Raw genomic sequence first — 11,928 nt, 5'->3', positions numbered from 1 at the left:
TCACTTCTTTTCAGAAGCATAACACAACAGCAAGTTCAACAGCAACCTGTTGCACAGGACCTGCTCCACAGATAACACTGTAATTCTGTCAGCCTTGTATTGCTGCTATTTTTTTTTTTTAAACCTGCACAGAGCAGCATCAAAACCCAAGGGATTTAAGTTGCCTCACTTGTTGCTAACACTAGGACAGCTTGGACAATTGCAGTGCAGTACGGCTCTTGCAGTGAAGCTGTAAACATCTTAGTCTTGTCTAAATCACAGCATTTAAAAGAGCTGTAGTCCCTCTTCAGGAGGCACTGAAGCATACATCTGACATTCAACACGCTGTTGAACAGAAGCCTGGAACAGTCCACCCCTAAGATCCAGACCAGATCTGGACATAGCACAACCCCTTCTCACCGAATGAAGAAACGCCAGGCTGTCCAGGTGAGCACAAGTATAATCCCCAAGATCCAGCACTGGGTAATGTAGAAAGGAAGCGACAGGGTGAGCGTGTAGGGATCATACTTCACGACGATCAGGAACTCTGTGGCAGTAATAGCAGCAACCAGCCAGGCCTGCTGACCCAACTTCTTATGGAACTTCCTGCAAAACAAATGCAGAGATAAAGCAAAGCCATTACTACCAAACTAAGCATTTGGAGAAATATTCATTCATAAAAAGACAGCTGGGGTAATAATTTCATTTAGCTTTGCACAATTCTCTAAGTCTGGTCTGGATTACACACACACATGCGGGCTGACAACTTCTGCATTGGTATTAATTTCCTCTCAGAGACCCTGAAAACACTTCAGAAGTTAAACTCCAACATTTCATGATGCAAGGAAGTACCTCTACTTTCAGAGTATTAGTAAATCCAAGTAAAAAATAATTATTCAACCAGCTTGAGATTAGCTGAGGTTCAGGGTAAGGTATGGAGCAGGAGCACTACTCCTAGATTACTCCTGCAAATACCAAGTCACACTGCCATACCTGTATTTAACACCTAGATCATTAATAGCATTCTGAAATTTACTCTTCCCAAGTAGGTGTTCAGTGAGCTGTCACTAATGACCTCTAAAGGGATTTTAAAAGAAGAAAGCTTAATAACAACAGGGTAAGTCACTGGGAGACACAGGGTGTTCTACTTCTAAGACAAACTTTAAGCAAAAACACGCTTAATATTTAATCCCCAGGGTTTGTTTTTAAGCAGGAGCGGACAAGCAATTTAGAAACTGCACTGTTCTGTACAAGCCTAGCGAAGGAGTGTACTAATCAATCACTACTGCTAGGAATTAAACTGCAGTACAACCAAGACATCTATTTAGAGGCTCTACTGGCAGAACGAGAGATTGGAGATAAGCTATCTTTTGGGCCACCTACTCCTGCATGGGAAATACATAAAAATAAAATACCTATTGACTGCCCTTCAAGAAACATCAGTATCCTCACCCAGGTTTCTAGCAACAGTCTGACTGTAAGTTGCTTGATCTCAACTAGCCAGATCCTGCATTTCTTGATCCTGTCTGTTAACGTCATTTCTAGACTTGACATTTTTCCCTTTTACTAACCTGTCAGACCAGCTGATTCATATAGCTGTTTGGGCAGCACAAGACCTTTTCTCTGCCCAGGGTTGCACTGGCATCCTGCCCACCGCAGCACCACTGGTACATGCACATTTGCTGCCCAACAGCACAGCCAAGTTGGTGACTTCCACTTGGTAGACTAAAGCTTTGTTCTTCTATCACCAACCCTCTGAATCTTGTCTGCAGAGGGACCTTGCCCTCTCACTTATCATAACATGTTCTGACAGAGATTTTCCTACCAGGCCATTTCTCTTTTGTCCAGCTTACTGCATTACTCCGCTCCTACCGCAGCGTAAGATGCGGAGTGAATCACATCCAGGAGGACCTCAGTGTAAAGTGGCAGAATTACCAGGGCAGGACAAAGGAGATGGGGAGCAAAGTGTTTTAACAACCTTCAGTGGGCTAGGAAGAGAGAAATGGACACGTTAAGATGACCTCTGCAGTACTTCTAAAGCATTGCAGCAACAGGAAATGCTTGCTGGGCCTGTACACTATGGCTTAGGCACTGGCTTAGTAAATGCTGCAATACTCAGCGGCCACGTAAAACCTTGGGGCTGTATTTCCTTCCCAGTTTTGCCACAAAACAGACAAAAGAGAAGCCACCTAACAAATCCCTGGTTAGGATTACCCTTGGAGAGGGGCTGCTCAGCTAATGCTTCTCTCTGTGAGGCAGAGAAACAAGCCTGCCACCTCCAGCTAATATAATGCCCAGCTTGCTCACGTCAGAACAGACCCCCAGGCATCCCCAGTAGTGCCGGGGAGAGGGAGCTGCGACTGCACATTTGCTCCCAACTTCTCTTCCCTTCTTTTCATCTGTTGCCAGCAGCTGCATTGAGAGCAGCCTTCCTTTAGCAGGCATTTTGCTGCTGCTCATACACATGGAATACATACTCCATCGAATCCCCTTGGAGTCTCTGTATCTGGAAAAAGATCTAAGCATGGGAAGCAAACAGAGCTTCTCTTCACTCTCCTGTGATGCTTTCCTGAATCTAGGGGAGTCACAGCAAGTCAAGCACACAAAACACACATTTTCTTTAACAAGAGGCCCGAGAGCCATATTTAACACCAATACATAAGTTCAAACTACACAACATTGACCAAATACACTGGAAAAAATATGATACAGGAAACCAAGTGTGGATTATTGCTGATGCAGATGGGATGAGTGCATTCCACTTTAAAAAATATTCTGCCTAGACCAACTCATGGTGAAAGGACTTCAGAAACTGCTCCAGGTGATTTACCTGAGATCAACAAGGCACAAACGAGCCATAACACATGGACAGATTAAAAAGAAACATCTCTCACTGTGAACTCAAGCTGTTCAGATGACTGGGTCAGCTTTCTGCTTTGCTGATCTGCATCCTGATTTGCCATTTTCTTTCACTAGCTTATGAGAGCACACTGACAGAAGAATCAAGGTAACCCCAACAGAGAGCTGCACAGACCCTAAGGCTGCCAAAGAAGAGAGTTGGTTCTTCTCTCATGAAAGGTTTTAAAGAAAATCCTGTTTTTTTTTTTTTTTTTTTTTTTTAATTTGATGAATGAGTTTAAAATTCATGGCCTTAATGCAGACCCCTCGGAAGAGACATGAAGACTAGAAACCAGGAAGGCATGGCAAGGTCAGCTGCTACAGGTCCTCTTACATTATGGCATTTCTGGTCAGGAACATTTCATTAGCCAGTCCTCAAGAACTCCAGAGGCAGAGCATATCAGCTGGAATAGGAGCACAGAATATCTAAGAGTTGGAGAACAACTTCAAGAACCACCTCTCTCTTGGACTATTCCCTTCTAGTTACTTTTTTGTCACCATGCTCAGACCAAGTTCCTGCAAGTAGTCCTACAACTCTCTGCTGATACTAAGAATTGTGAATGAGAAAAAAGTTTTCGTATTTGAACTTCACAACATTTAGTCCAGAAAGTAGAAACGTTAGCTGAAGAGACCTAATCAGTTTATCTCAGACAATCCCATCAGTAACAGACAAGGCATTGTGCCACGATTCTGACGAGGAAGGTCAGTGGAATACTCCAACCTTTGTCCATAAAGTTGTTGAATGACAAAAAATGTTGAACACAACAGGAAGAACCCATCAAGGAACTCCACTAAGTTCCTTGCCTCAAAATGATGTGCAATTGAAAATACACCCAAATGGGGACAGATGATCTCTGCTTGGATGACATGAAATGCATGAAGGAATCAAAATCCAGTTGCAAGAATCTTTACAGAGCAGGTGTCAGGTAAGACCAGATGCTAGGTTCCACCATTTTTCATGAACAATCTGGTGAGGTCAGGTCTGTGGTGCATCAAGCAGAGCCATGAACCTCAGAAGAAAGGGAGTTAATCACCTTACCCACCAAGAGAAACAGACCAGTAGGTGGTGGTGGCAGTGATGAAGACATGCAGTTCAGGATGAGAGTCTCTGCTTGCTTGATGAAGTTCTCCAGCTCATTGAAAGAATGGAAAGAATTAGCAGTGAGGCGCTGGTGACTGATGATTCTCCTAAATTTCAATGTCATGCCATGTGGTTGAACAGAGGGGCAAAGGAGCTGGTTTTTTTCTAACCCAAACAAAAGGACCAGAAGATGGGGGAGTGGTGCTAAGGAGAGGAGCTCACCAGTGAGAGGTAGAGACCTCTTCTTACCTTTGAGTTGGAGGCACGTCCCAAACCAGTAGGTCCGACACCAAAGGCAGGGGCAGCCTGCCACTGCTGAATGTCCTGCAATCCGCCTAAGCACTGTGGGCTGGCCCTTCTTCCCAGCTCTAGGAGTCAAAGCCTTGCAATGGAAACTGATCTTCAGAGAATGGTGGAACCCTAAATTCTGAACACAGACACTTTTCGCGTTGGTCAGTGACAGACAATGAGCACCCCCTGAAGCCAGGCGTTGTCTTAGACTTAAGATGTGGGCTCAGGCAATTTGTGACATTACTACTAAAACTTAAAAGAAAACGCGATTTTGAGAACAAAGCATTCTCTGATCTTACATGGTCTGCAGAAACAAAAGCAGCAAGGACAAATATGATGCTTAAGTAGGAACAGTCTGAAAGTACATGCACTGTTGTGTATAGGTGCACTTTGCCTTCAGTATACTTTACTGCAGGGTCTGCTGATGTGCAAGAGGGTGCCATGAGAGCTTCAGGGGACCAGGAACCAGTTCGAAGACAGGTCAAGAAAAGAAGCACCTTTAAGAAACAGATTTTTTAGTTTGGGCCCTGTTGTCCTTAGAAGGTACTACTAAGGACTATAGTTCCTGGCTATCGATCTGAAAATGGAGTTAAGTACTCCCCTGCCCACAAGCCAGTGGCACTCCAGCTAATTTACACGTTACATGCTCAAAAGAGTGATCATTTATTAAAATCTGAGGTTCAAAACAGTGCACATGGAATGCCCTTAACAGCTGTTCTCCATCCAGATGCAGTGAGAATTTTACTTCCAAACCAAAAGAAAACAAAGCAGATGCTCTGGGGTTAGATCATGTTGTCCCCAGCAAGCTGAGATGGATGCCAACGAGCTGGAGCAAACTGGAGCAAATACAGAATAAAGCAAGTGAAGCTTGACATGGTAATATACACAAGAGGACTGGCTTACGGGTCATCCATGAAGTCGTAGATCTCCCTCATAGCCACACCTCCCACATTAACAAAAAAGACAAGTCGTAACAGGACCAAGTAGTGTTCTGGTGGCATCCAAAGGACAAACTTCAAGTAAAATGTGTTCAGCTCTGCCAATAAAAACTGAGAAAAAGGACATTTTAATTACATTCAGAAGACTTCACTGAATGAAGCCTGGAATCTCCCTGCACCCATGCATGACCACCCCTACCCCCGCCCAATTATTCACTGACTCCACAATGTCCTGTGTTATCACTAAACCCACCATCATCGGCTGCAATAATGACCAAGAACACGCGGTGGGTTGTTTTATTTTTAGTTTTTGACATCCCCCCCAGTTGCTGAGTGCGTTGGAAGAGGTTGAAAAAAACATGTACATGTTTGTGCATAGCACAGGACACAAAAGAAACCTGGCCAAGCATTGCAAGTTTATCAGGAGTTTGAAGTACCTTCAGAACTACTAATAGCAAATCCTAAAAGCAAAAAGCTTCTCCTTTCAAGTATTTAAAAATCTCACCAAGGGAACCCAAAATGACAAGATGCGGTAGCAATGAATCCCGGTTGGTGTTTTCACTTGCCTTTTTTTGCCCCCCTCCCTTTTTTTTTTTTTTTTTTTTAAACAGTTGTGCAAACACCACTGCCAAAGCCAACTTAGGAGCACTGGTTACACATTTATAGCAAATGTTCTCAAGTGAGCTGCCCTAACAAAGCGATTAAGTGAGCAAGTAGACACAGGTTTCTCATTTCAGAAGAAATCATATTAAAAGGCATTAAGTGTTGCTTAATACAGAAGTATATGCCAATACGTGAAGCTGTTTATAAACTGGAAATCAGCAGCAGCTATGTTTTGCTACAAGAAACATTATTATACCAAAAACTAGTATAAACTCAGTGGAACCTCTCAGCTGCAGAATCTACTCCTGCACCTAAAAATGATTTCTTCAGAGTGCAAAAAAAAAATGGAGTATGCACCCAGTAACCATTAAAGCAAACACAAATGTTATTTATACAGGCACATTCACGTTAATTCTCCCATCAGCTATGGAAACCTCAGCAAGTCTGTTATGCTATGCTAACTGGGCAAATGTTTTATGTAGCAGAAATAGGTGATTTGAAGTTCTTTTCAACTGGGTTTGCAAACTGCCTGATGCATCCCTGCTGCCACTGCTTTATGTTGCTCGCTTTGTTGCAGACAGCATATTGCTCCTGCAGCACACTCAATCTGCAACGTGATGTTAACATAAAGTGAGACAGAGGTGGTGGCTTATGAGCTGTGTGCCACTCAGCAAGCTGGGATAAGGAACTTCACCCCAAAATAAGCCACCACTGAACTTCATATTACACATATTTCAGGATGATTAAATATGCTGTGCTAGCAACTGTTACAAAATACACAGACCAGTTATATCCTGTACCATGACCAGTTATATCCTGTACCATAGCAGAAGCCAGTTAACGCCCATTGTCTTTGGAATCACTAAAAGTACCACAAAGGGCTTTTTGTTATTAAGTTAAACTTGACAGTTACTGAATTGAAATAAACTCAAGTTGCTCAAAACTGAGCCGACTGACATCCCATGGACACCACAAAGCCCAAAGTCTCCTAACTGAGAAGAGGCAGGAGTGGGGAAAAAGCATTTAAAAATGCCAAATTTTTCCTCCACGTGCTACACCTATGACTGTGAAATGGAAGGTATGAACTCAAGATGATGCTTTCCCACAATGTAGCCACTCAGATGGCTAAATCAAGGAGGCAAACTTCCAATGTATTACAACTGCTGGAGAAACATATTTTATTTTGTCTAAATGGGGTGAGTTTAACTGCACTGGTCAAGCTGGATACCATTAGCAGTGAAACGTCAGAAAAAATAGGAGAGCAGAATTATTTAAGTCTGTATAAAAGCATTATCCAAGGCAAAACTGCAGGCATCAGGAGCCATACTGCCCAGAGCTAACATTCGGCAGCCTGAGATTTTGACCACAGCCCTCTCCAGTTGGAATGTGTTAGCTGCTTGAGGCAGAGAGAAACAAGCCCCTTTTATCCAAGACCGATGTCTTTGGTAGCAACAGTTACTCACTGAATTGTGTAGATCACAGTTTAAATCATTCACATTGCCAATCAGTGATGTTCAGCAAGAAAAAAAGTGTTTATGTAATGAATCTGTAAGGCTGTATCAGAGACATGGAAATCTTTTCTGCAGGATTCGGGAGCAATCTCTTCTGGCCTCAACTAAAGAAACCACCAGGCCAGTGTTTCAGCCTAAGTTACCTTCTGCATAGTCAAGTGTTACAAAACATCAAATCAGATAATAGAGAAAAGACAAGACAGAGATGTTTCCTTACTACAAAGATAATGCCACAAACTGCTAGCCATCTGCGTAAGCTGGATGCTGGCTTCCACTCAAATTTAACCCAGCTATACGGGGTGAACTGGAAGACAATTCTCTTCATTTTGCCTCTGAAAGGAAAACAGAGCGCATTGTTATAAGAAAGGGCAGATAAGAGACATCCATCTACATTTCTATTTCAGACATCAATCCATGTATGTGAAATGCCTCCATTTACTGCATTAAAAATCCTACTTAATGGGATTTAACATTTCAAGTTAGCTTTCTTTTAAAGAGAAGCCCCTTATTGGAATATCATTTTAACTTTTAATAGATCACACCCATTGTGAGCAGTTCCTCGGTTCTGCTTTGCTAAGCAAGGAAACACTACAGACAAGAATAATTCCCTACTGGTAGAACACTACAAGGGATTTATTCAATTAAAAGTTTCAGCATCCCGATTACTATGAAGTTTTGATTACTGGGGAACACATTATTTGTGAACAGATCTTTGCTGTGAATGAAAGCCTGATCCTGGACTTGGGTTTCCTGAATCTCCAGTTACAATTTCATTACACAACCTAATTTCCACAAGACACCCTCAGTTCCTAGACATCAGGCAGTGCTCATGACAGACAGGTATGTTTTCTAACAATTTTGTGTGCAAGTTAAATAAAATGATCATATACAAGCTTCCATGCTGTGTAAAGTTATTAGATAACTGAATCATTTAAACACACATGGATTCTTTAGATCACATTAACAGGATAATCCATCAGCAAGCAAGGTCTTAAAGCAAGGTCCCAAACTTTGTGCGGTGCTACTGCTTGCAGAGTTAACTTTCTACACCAACTTACTTGTATGTAGGAATGTTCCAAAGTCCTTGCCATTTGTATGTTTTCAAAGAAAGCCAAGAGAGAGTCTTCATCCCACAGTAAATTCCTAATCCATTACATAAGATCACATCCATTATCCACTGAAAGGAGAAAAAACAGTGATGCTGGTGAAGAAACCATAAAGCTTGTAAAAAAGGAAAATACTATAAATACATTTACGTGCAGACACTGTCACAAGGACTGGACATCCCCAGAAGAGTGGTGTATGAACCATCAGGAAAGAGAATCTGAACTGCCCAGGTCTGCTACAGCCAACAGCTGTAAAATACTTGTGCTTTAACTCCTCTGTTGCTGTATTCCTTCTGCTACAGAATAGATCTCTTCCTATTTACTATTCATCTCTGCTCTGTTAAGCGGTAACTTGAAACACAGCAAAATAAGTCTGAATGTGTTCCTAACATGCTGTCTAGACTTCAGACTGCCTCCTAAAGAAATGACTTATCTCCAGGATGTGAAATTAAACTTGTGATTTCTCCTCATGCTCTGCCTTACTCTCCCATTCTGGAGACAGAGCTCTCGAGCTGAGAAAAAAACTGGCTGTCCTCTTCATTTGAAGAAGGAGAGCGCAGTGTTCATTTCATTAGAAGTTTATTGAAGGCAAAATGCCTTTGCTTGATGTCTTTATGCAAACTGCATTTATTTTCATAAACAGAACCACATAGCAAATCATCACAAGCTTGGGAAAGAACCTGGACTGTACAAGCTGAAATAATGTAAGAACCAGAGCTGTGTGCCCTGAACGTAGACAGTTTTGATTGCTCCTGTAGCCAATTTACATTTCACAGGAATAGGAAAAATATATAATAGAAAATAAAGTATGACACTTTAAGCTACAGAGCTTACTTTTTCCATAGAGAAACTAGATAATAGCAGTTAGCCCCTCTGGCTTTAAAAAACACACACAAGCAGTGTTTTAGGACAAGAATGGTTATACACTACAAAGTATAAAAACCATAAAGCTTTTCAGTAAGGCCAAACTTTTCTCTTTCCAAGCAGCTTTTTATATACCATATCAGGACTTCTAAACACAGCAATATTGACTCTCTTCAGAAAACAGTAAAGATAGGTCTACGCTGAAGGAAGAGCTGGACGTAAATTGCACTGAGCCTGTTTTCTTAACAGACAAGAAAAATTGCCACGTGAAACTCTACACACAAAGTTTTGCCTCTCTCTTAATTTTGGACTCTGTGGTTTGTTGCATCATCAAATATTTCAAAACGCTCAGCTAAAGCCTTAGTCTCTCTCTGGTGTGGAATGAATCACAACAAGTATTTAACCGCACAAAATAAAAGTTACCATTCCACAGAGAAGTCTGAAAATCTTCAAAGTTATACAAACTGTGACAAACATATAACAAGCTCAATATGGAGACATGCCAAAGCTCCTGAGCTGCAGTGGCCATACATACATTTGTGGTCGTGCACATCATGTAATTTAGTTTTCACAATTTCCTGCCCCCTCCCTTTAAAATATATACCTCAGTTTAGACACAAGTATAATGATTTATGCAGTACGTACGTGATCCCACCAACATTCACTGAAGTTTGGAAGCTGGTGCTCCAGACTGTACTCCAGAAATTCAAACATCACACTGATGATCATACACATCCACCAGTCTCGAATCATCAGTGTCTGCAACAAGGGAGAGAAATCTTTCAAATATCAACAACAGCAGTTGTACAACATACTAAAGTCATTACAAAAATAAATATTTGCACACTGTACTGAGCAGTACCAGACACCACTTACACAGATGTCCTTCAGAAATCTAAAAGAAGAACTCCAGAAATACCGTAAAGACGCTGCTTAGATTTACAGTTTTGCTACGGTGTACGGACAAATTATGTTATTTTCTAATTTCAAAACTCATCACTTAGGGAATATGAGGATTTAGATATGGATTATCAAGCATTAGTCTGAAAAGATGATCTAAATGACTCCAGAGTAAATGAGGCCCCCAGTAATTTCTGATGAATGAGGTACATTCGTTTCCAGTATTGTTGTTCTGGTGCTTCACGAGGTAACTTAAGAATCTGGTACTCAAAACAGGGGGAACAGGAAAACAACAACACACACACACCACATGCTCCTTGCTGTTTATGAAGACAACACACCCAACTTCCAGCTTTTTATAGAAAAATATGTTAACTGACAAATAAGAATTATAGCTGCCAGCTTCCTTCTGGCTTAGCAGCAGAGAAATGAACACCTCGTGGGGCATGCTGAGCTCTCCAGATCAGCCTGCAGGCTGACAAGTTGACATATCATCTCAAGCATTTCTGCAGAAACGTTCTCCCAAGTCATTTTAATCAAAACTAGCTTTCTTCCAGACCAAGACAGATAATAGCTTGAATGAGCAGACAGGCAGCTTGAATTATATCCCAGACAAGTTCTTCAGGAATGTGTTACTACTCCCTTATGTCTTTTAATCATGTTCTGCCTATTTAGGCATTTGTTCTCAGAATGACATTATTGGTACAAATACAGATTGTAATTGAAACGTTATTTTGATATTTAAGCTTTTAATGGAATTCTCTCAGACGAAAGAGATCCAAGTTTCTCCATATTTACGATTTTGTATACTAACAGAACAAGCCACAGACACATTGATGTGAGGTCAAAGTCTCCCCGTGCCTACCATTCTCATCTTTTGGTTATGGGGGGAAAAACAAACAAACAAGAAGAGCAATACATCTGCACTTCTGAAGATGAAAAACAACACAGCAGTTATAACTTATTTTTAAAGTAGACTGAGCTTTTTTCAGCTTATTATTTCTGGTGGTCTCGTAGATTGGAACAAAAGCTAACAAAAACAGACAAAAAAAGAGGAGGTCTGCACTTGCACAGTTGTGTTTTTTTAAAAGTAATATTTAGACCAAAGTGTTCAGTAAAAGATGGGCTGAATGTGTTCTGCCAGAGACAAGCACAAACAAGCACAAACTTAATTTCTTTGACAGTTGGTTACTTTATAGTAAACGTCAACAAGAACTAAAACAGCACCTACCCACTTAAAATTGAAATTCCTGATTTGGAAGCCACTGGGAAAAGCGTGTCTTGGAATAATCCTAGCGTATCACCATGCATCTATTTTGGATAACAATAAACTTTTGCTGCCTTTTCTGAATATGGTCTTCTTCCCCACACTCTACATTCAAAGGTCATTCAAAGATTTATCTTGCTACAGAAGTAAAGGATTTTACTTTCATTGATCTCACCTCAGAATGAATTATAGAGAAGGAAGGAGCTTGTCAGTGTAATGTTACTTTGGAAAGAAATGAGATGACTGAACAGGAAAAAAAGCCTTTCATGTTTTACAAACACGGTCTAGTTCACAGATGACTGCCTAATATAATTGATCATTAAGACTGGCATCACTGAAACAGAAGCAGCCAAGCTATGAAAGAAGAATAGTACTGTAAGAGAAATGTAACAGAAGGTTCATTCTTACTTTCAGGTACCAGCCAAAAAAGTGAGCAGGAACAAATCCATCCAGCTTGTCCTACAAACCAAGAAGAGAGTGTAGGTCACTT

General features: G+C 41.1%; 1 protein-coding gene across 2 annotated transcripts in view; it reads right to left on the bottom strand.

Annotated features, from left to right (window-relative positions):
• The window catches only part of PTDSS2 (phosphatidylserine synthase 2), a 39,793-nt gene that overhangs the window by 2,691 nt on the left and 25,174 nt on the right, over window positions 1-11,928 (bottom strand). For both annotated transcript variants that reach the window (XM_084519571.1, XM_084519572.1), the window contains exons 6-11: window positions 11,847-11,897; window positions 9,917-10,030; window positions 8,360-8,478; window positions 7,519-7,633; window positions 5,153-5,298; window positions 400-585 (exon numbers count right to left, since the gene is read on the bottom strand). In XM_084519571.1, the coding sequence (XP_084375697.1) occupies window positions 400-585; window positions 5,153-5,298; window positions 7,519-7,633; window positions 8,360-8,478; window positions 9,917-10,030; window positions 11,847-11,897 (731 nt within the window). The remainder of the gene's footprint in view (window positions 1-399; window positions 586-5,152; window positions 5,299-7,518; window positions 7,634-8,359; window positions 8,479-9,916; window positions 10,031-11,846; window positions 11,898-11,928) is intronic.

Source organism: Aythya ferina, assembly GCF_964211825.1.
Source record: "Aythya ferina genome assembly, chromosome: 5".
NCBI lineage: Eukaryota > Metazoa > Chordata > Aves > Anseriformes > Anatidae > Aythya > Aythya ferina.
This window is presented reverse-complemented; position numbering and strand designations above follow the sequence as displayed.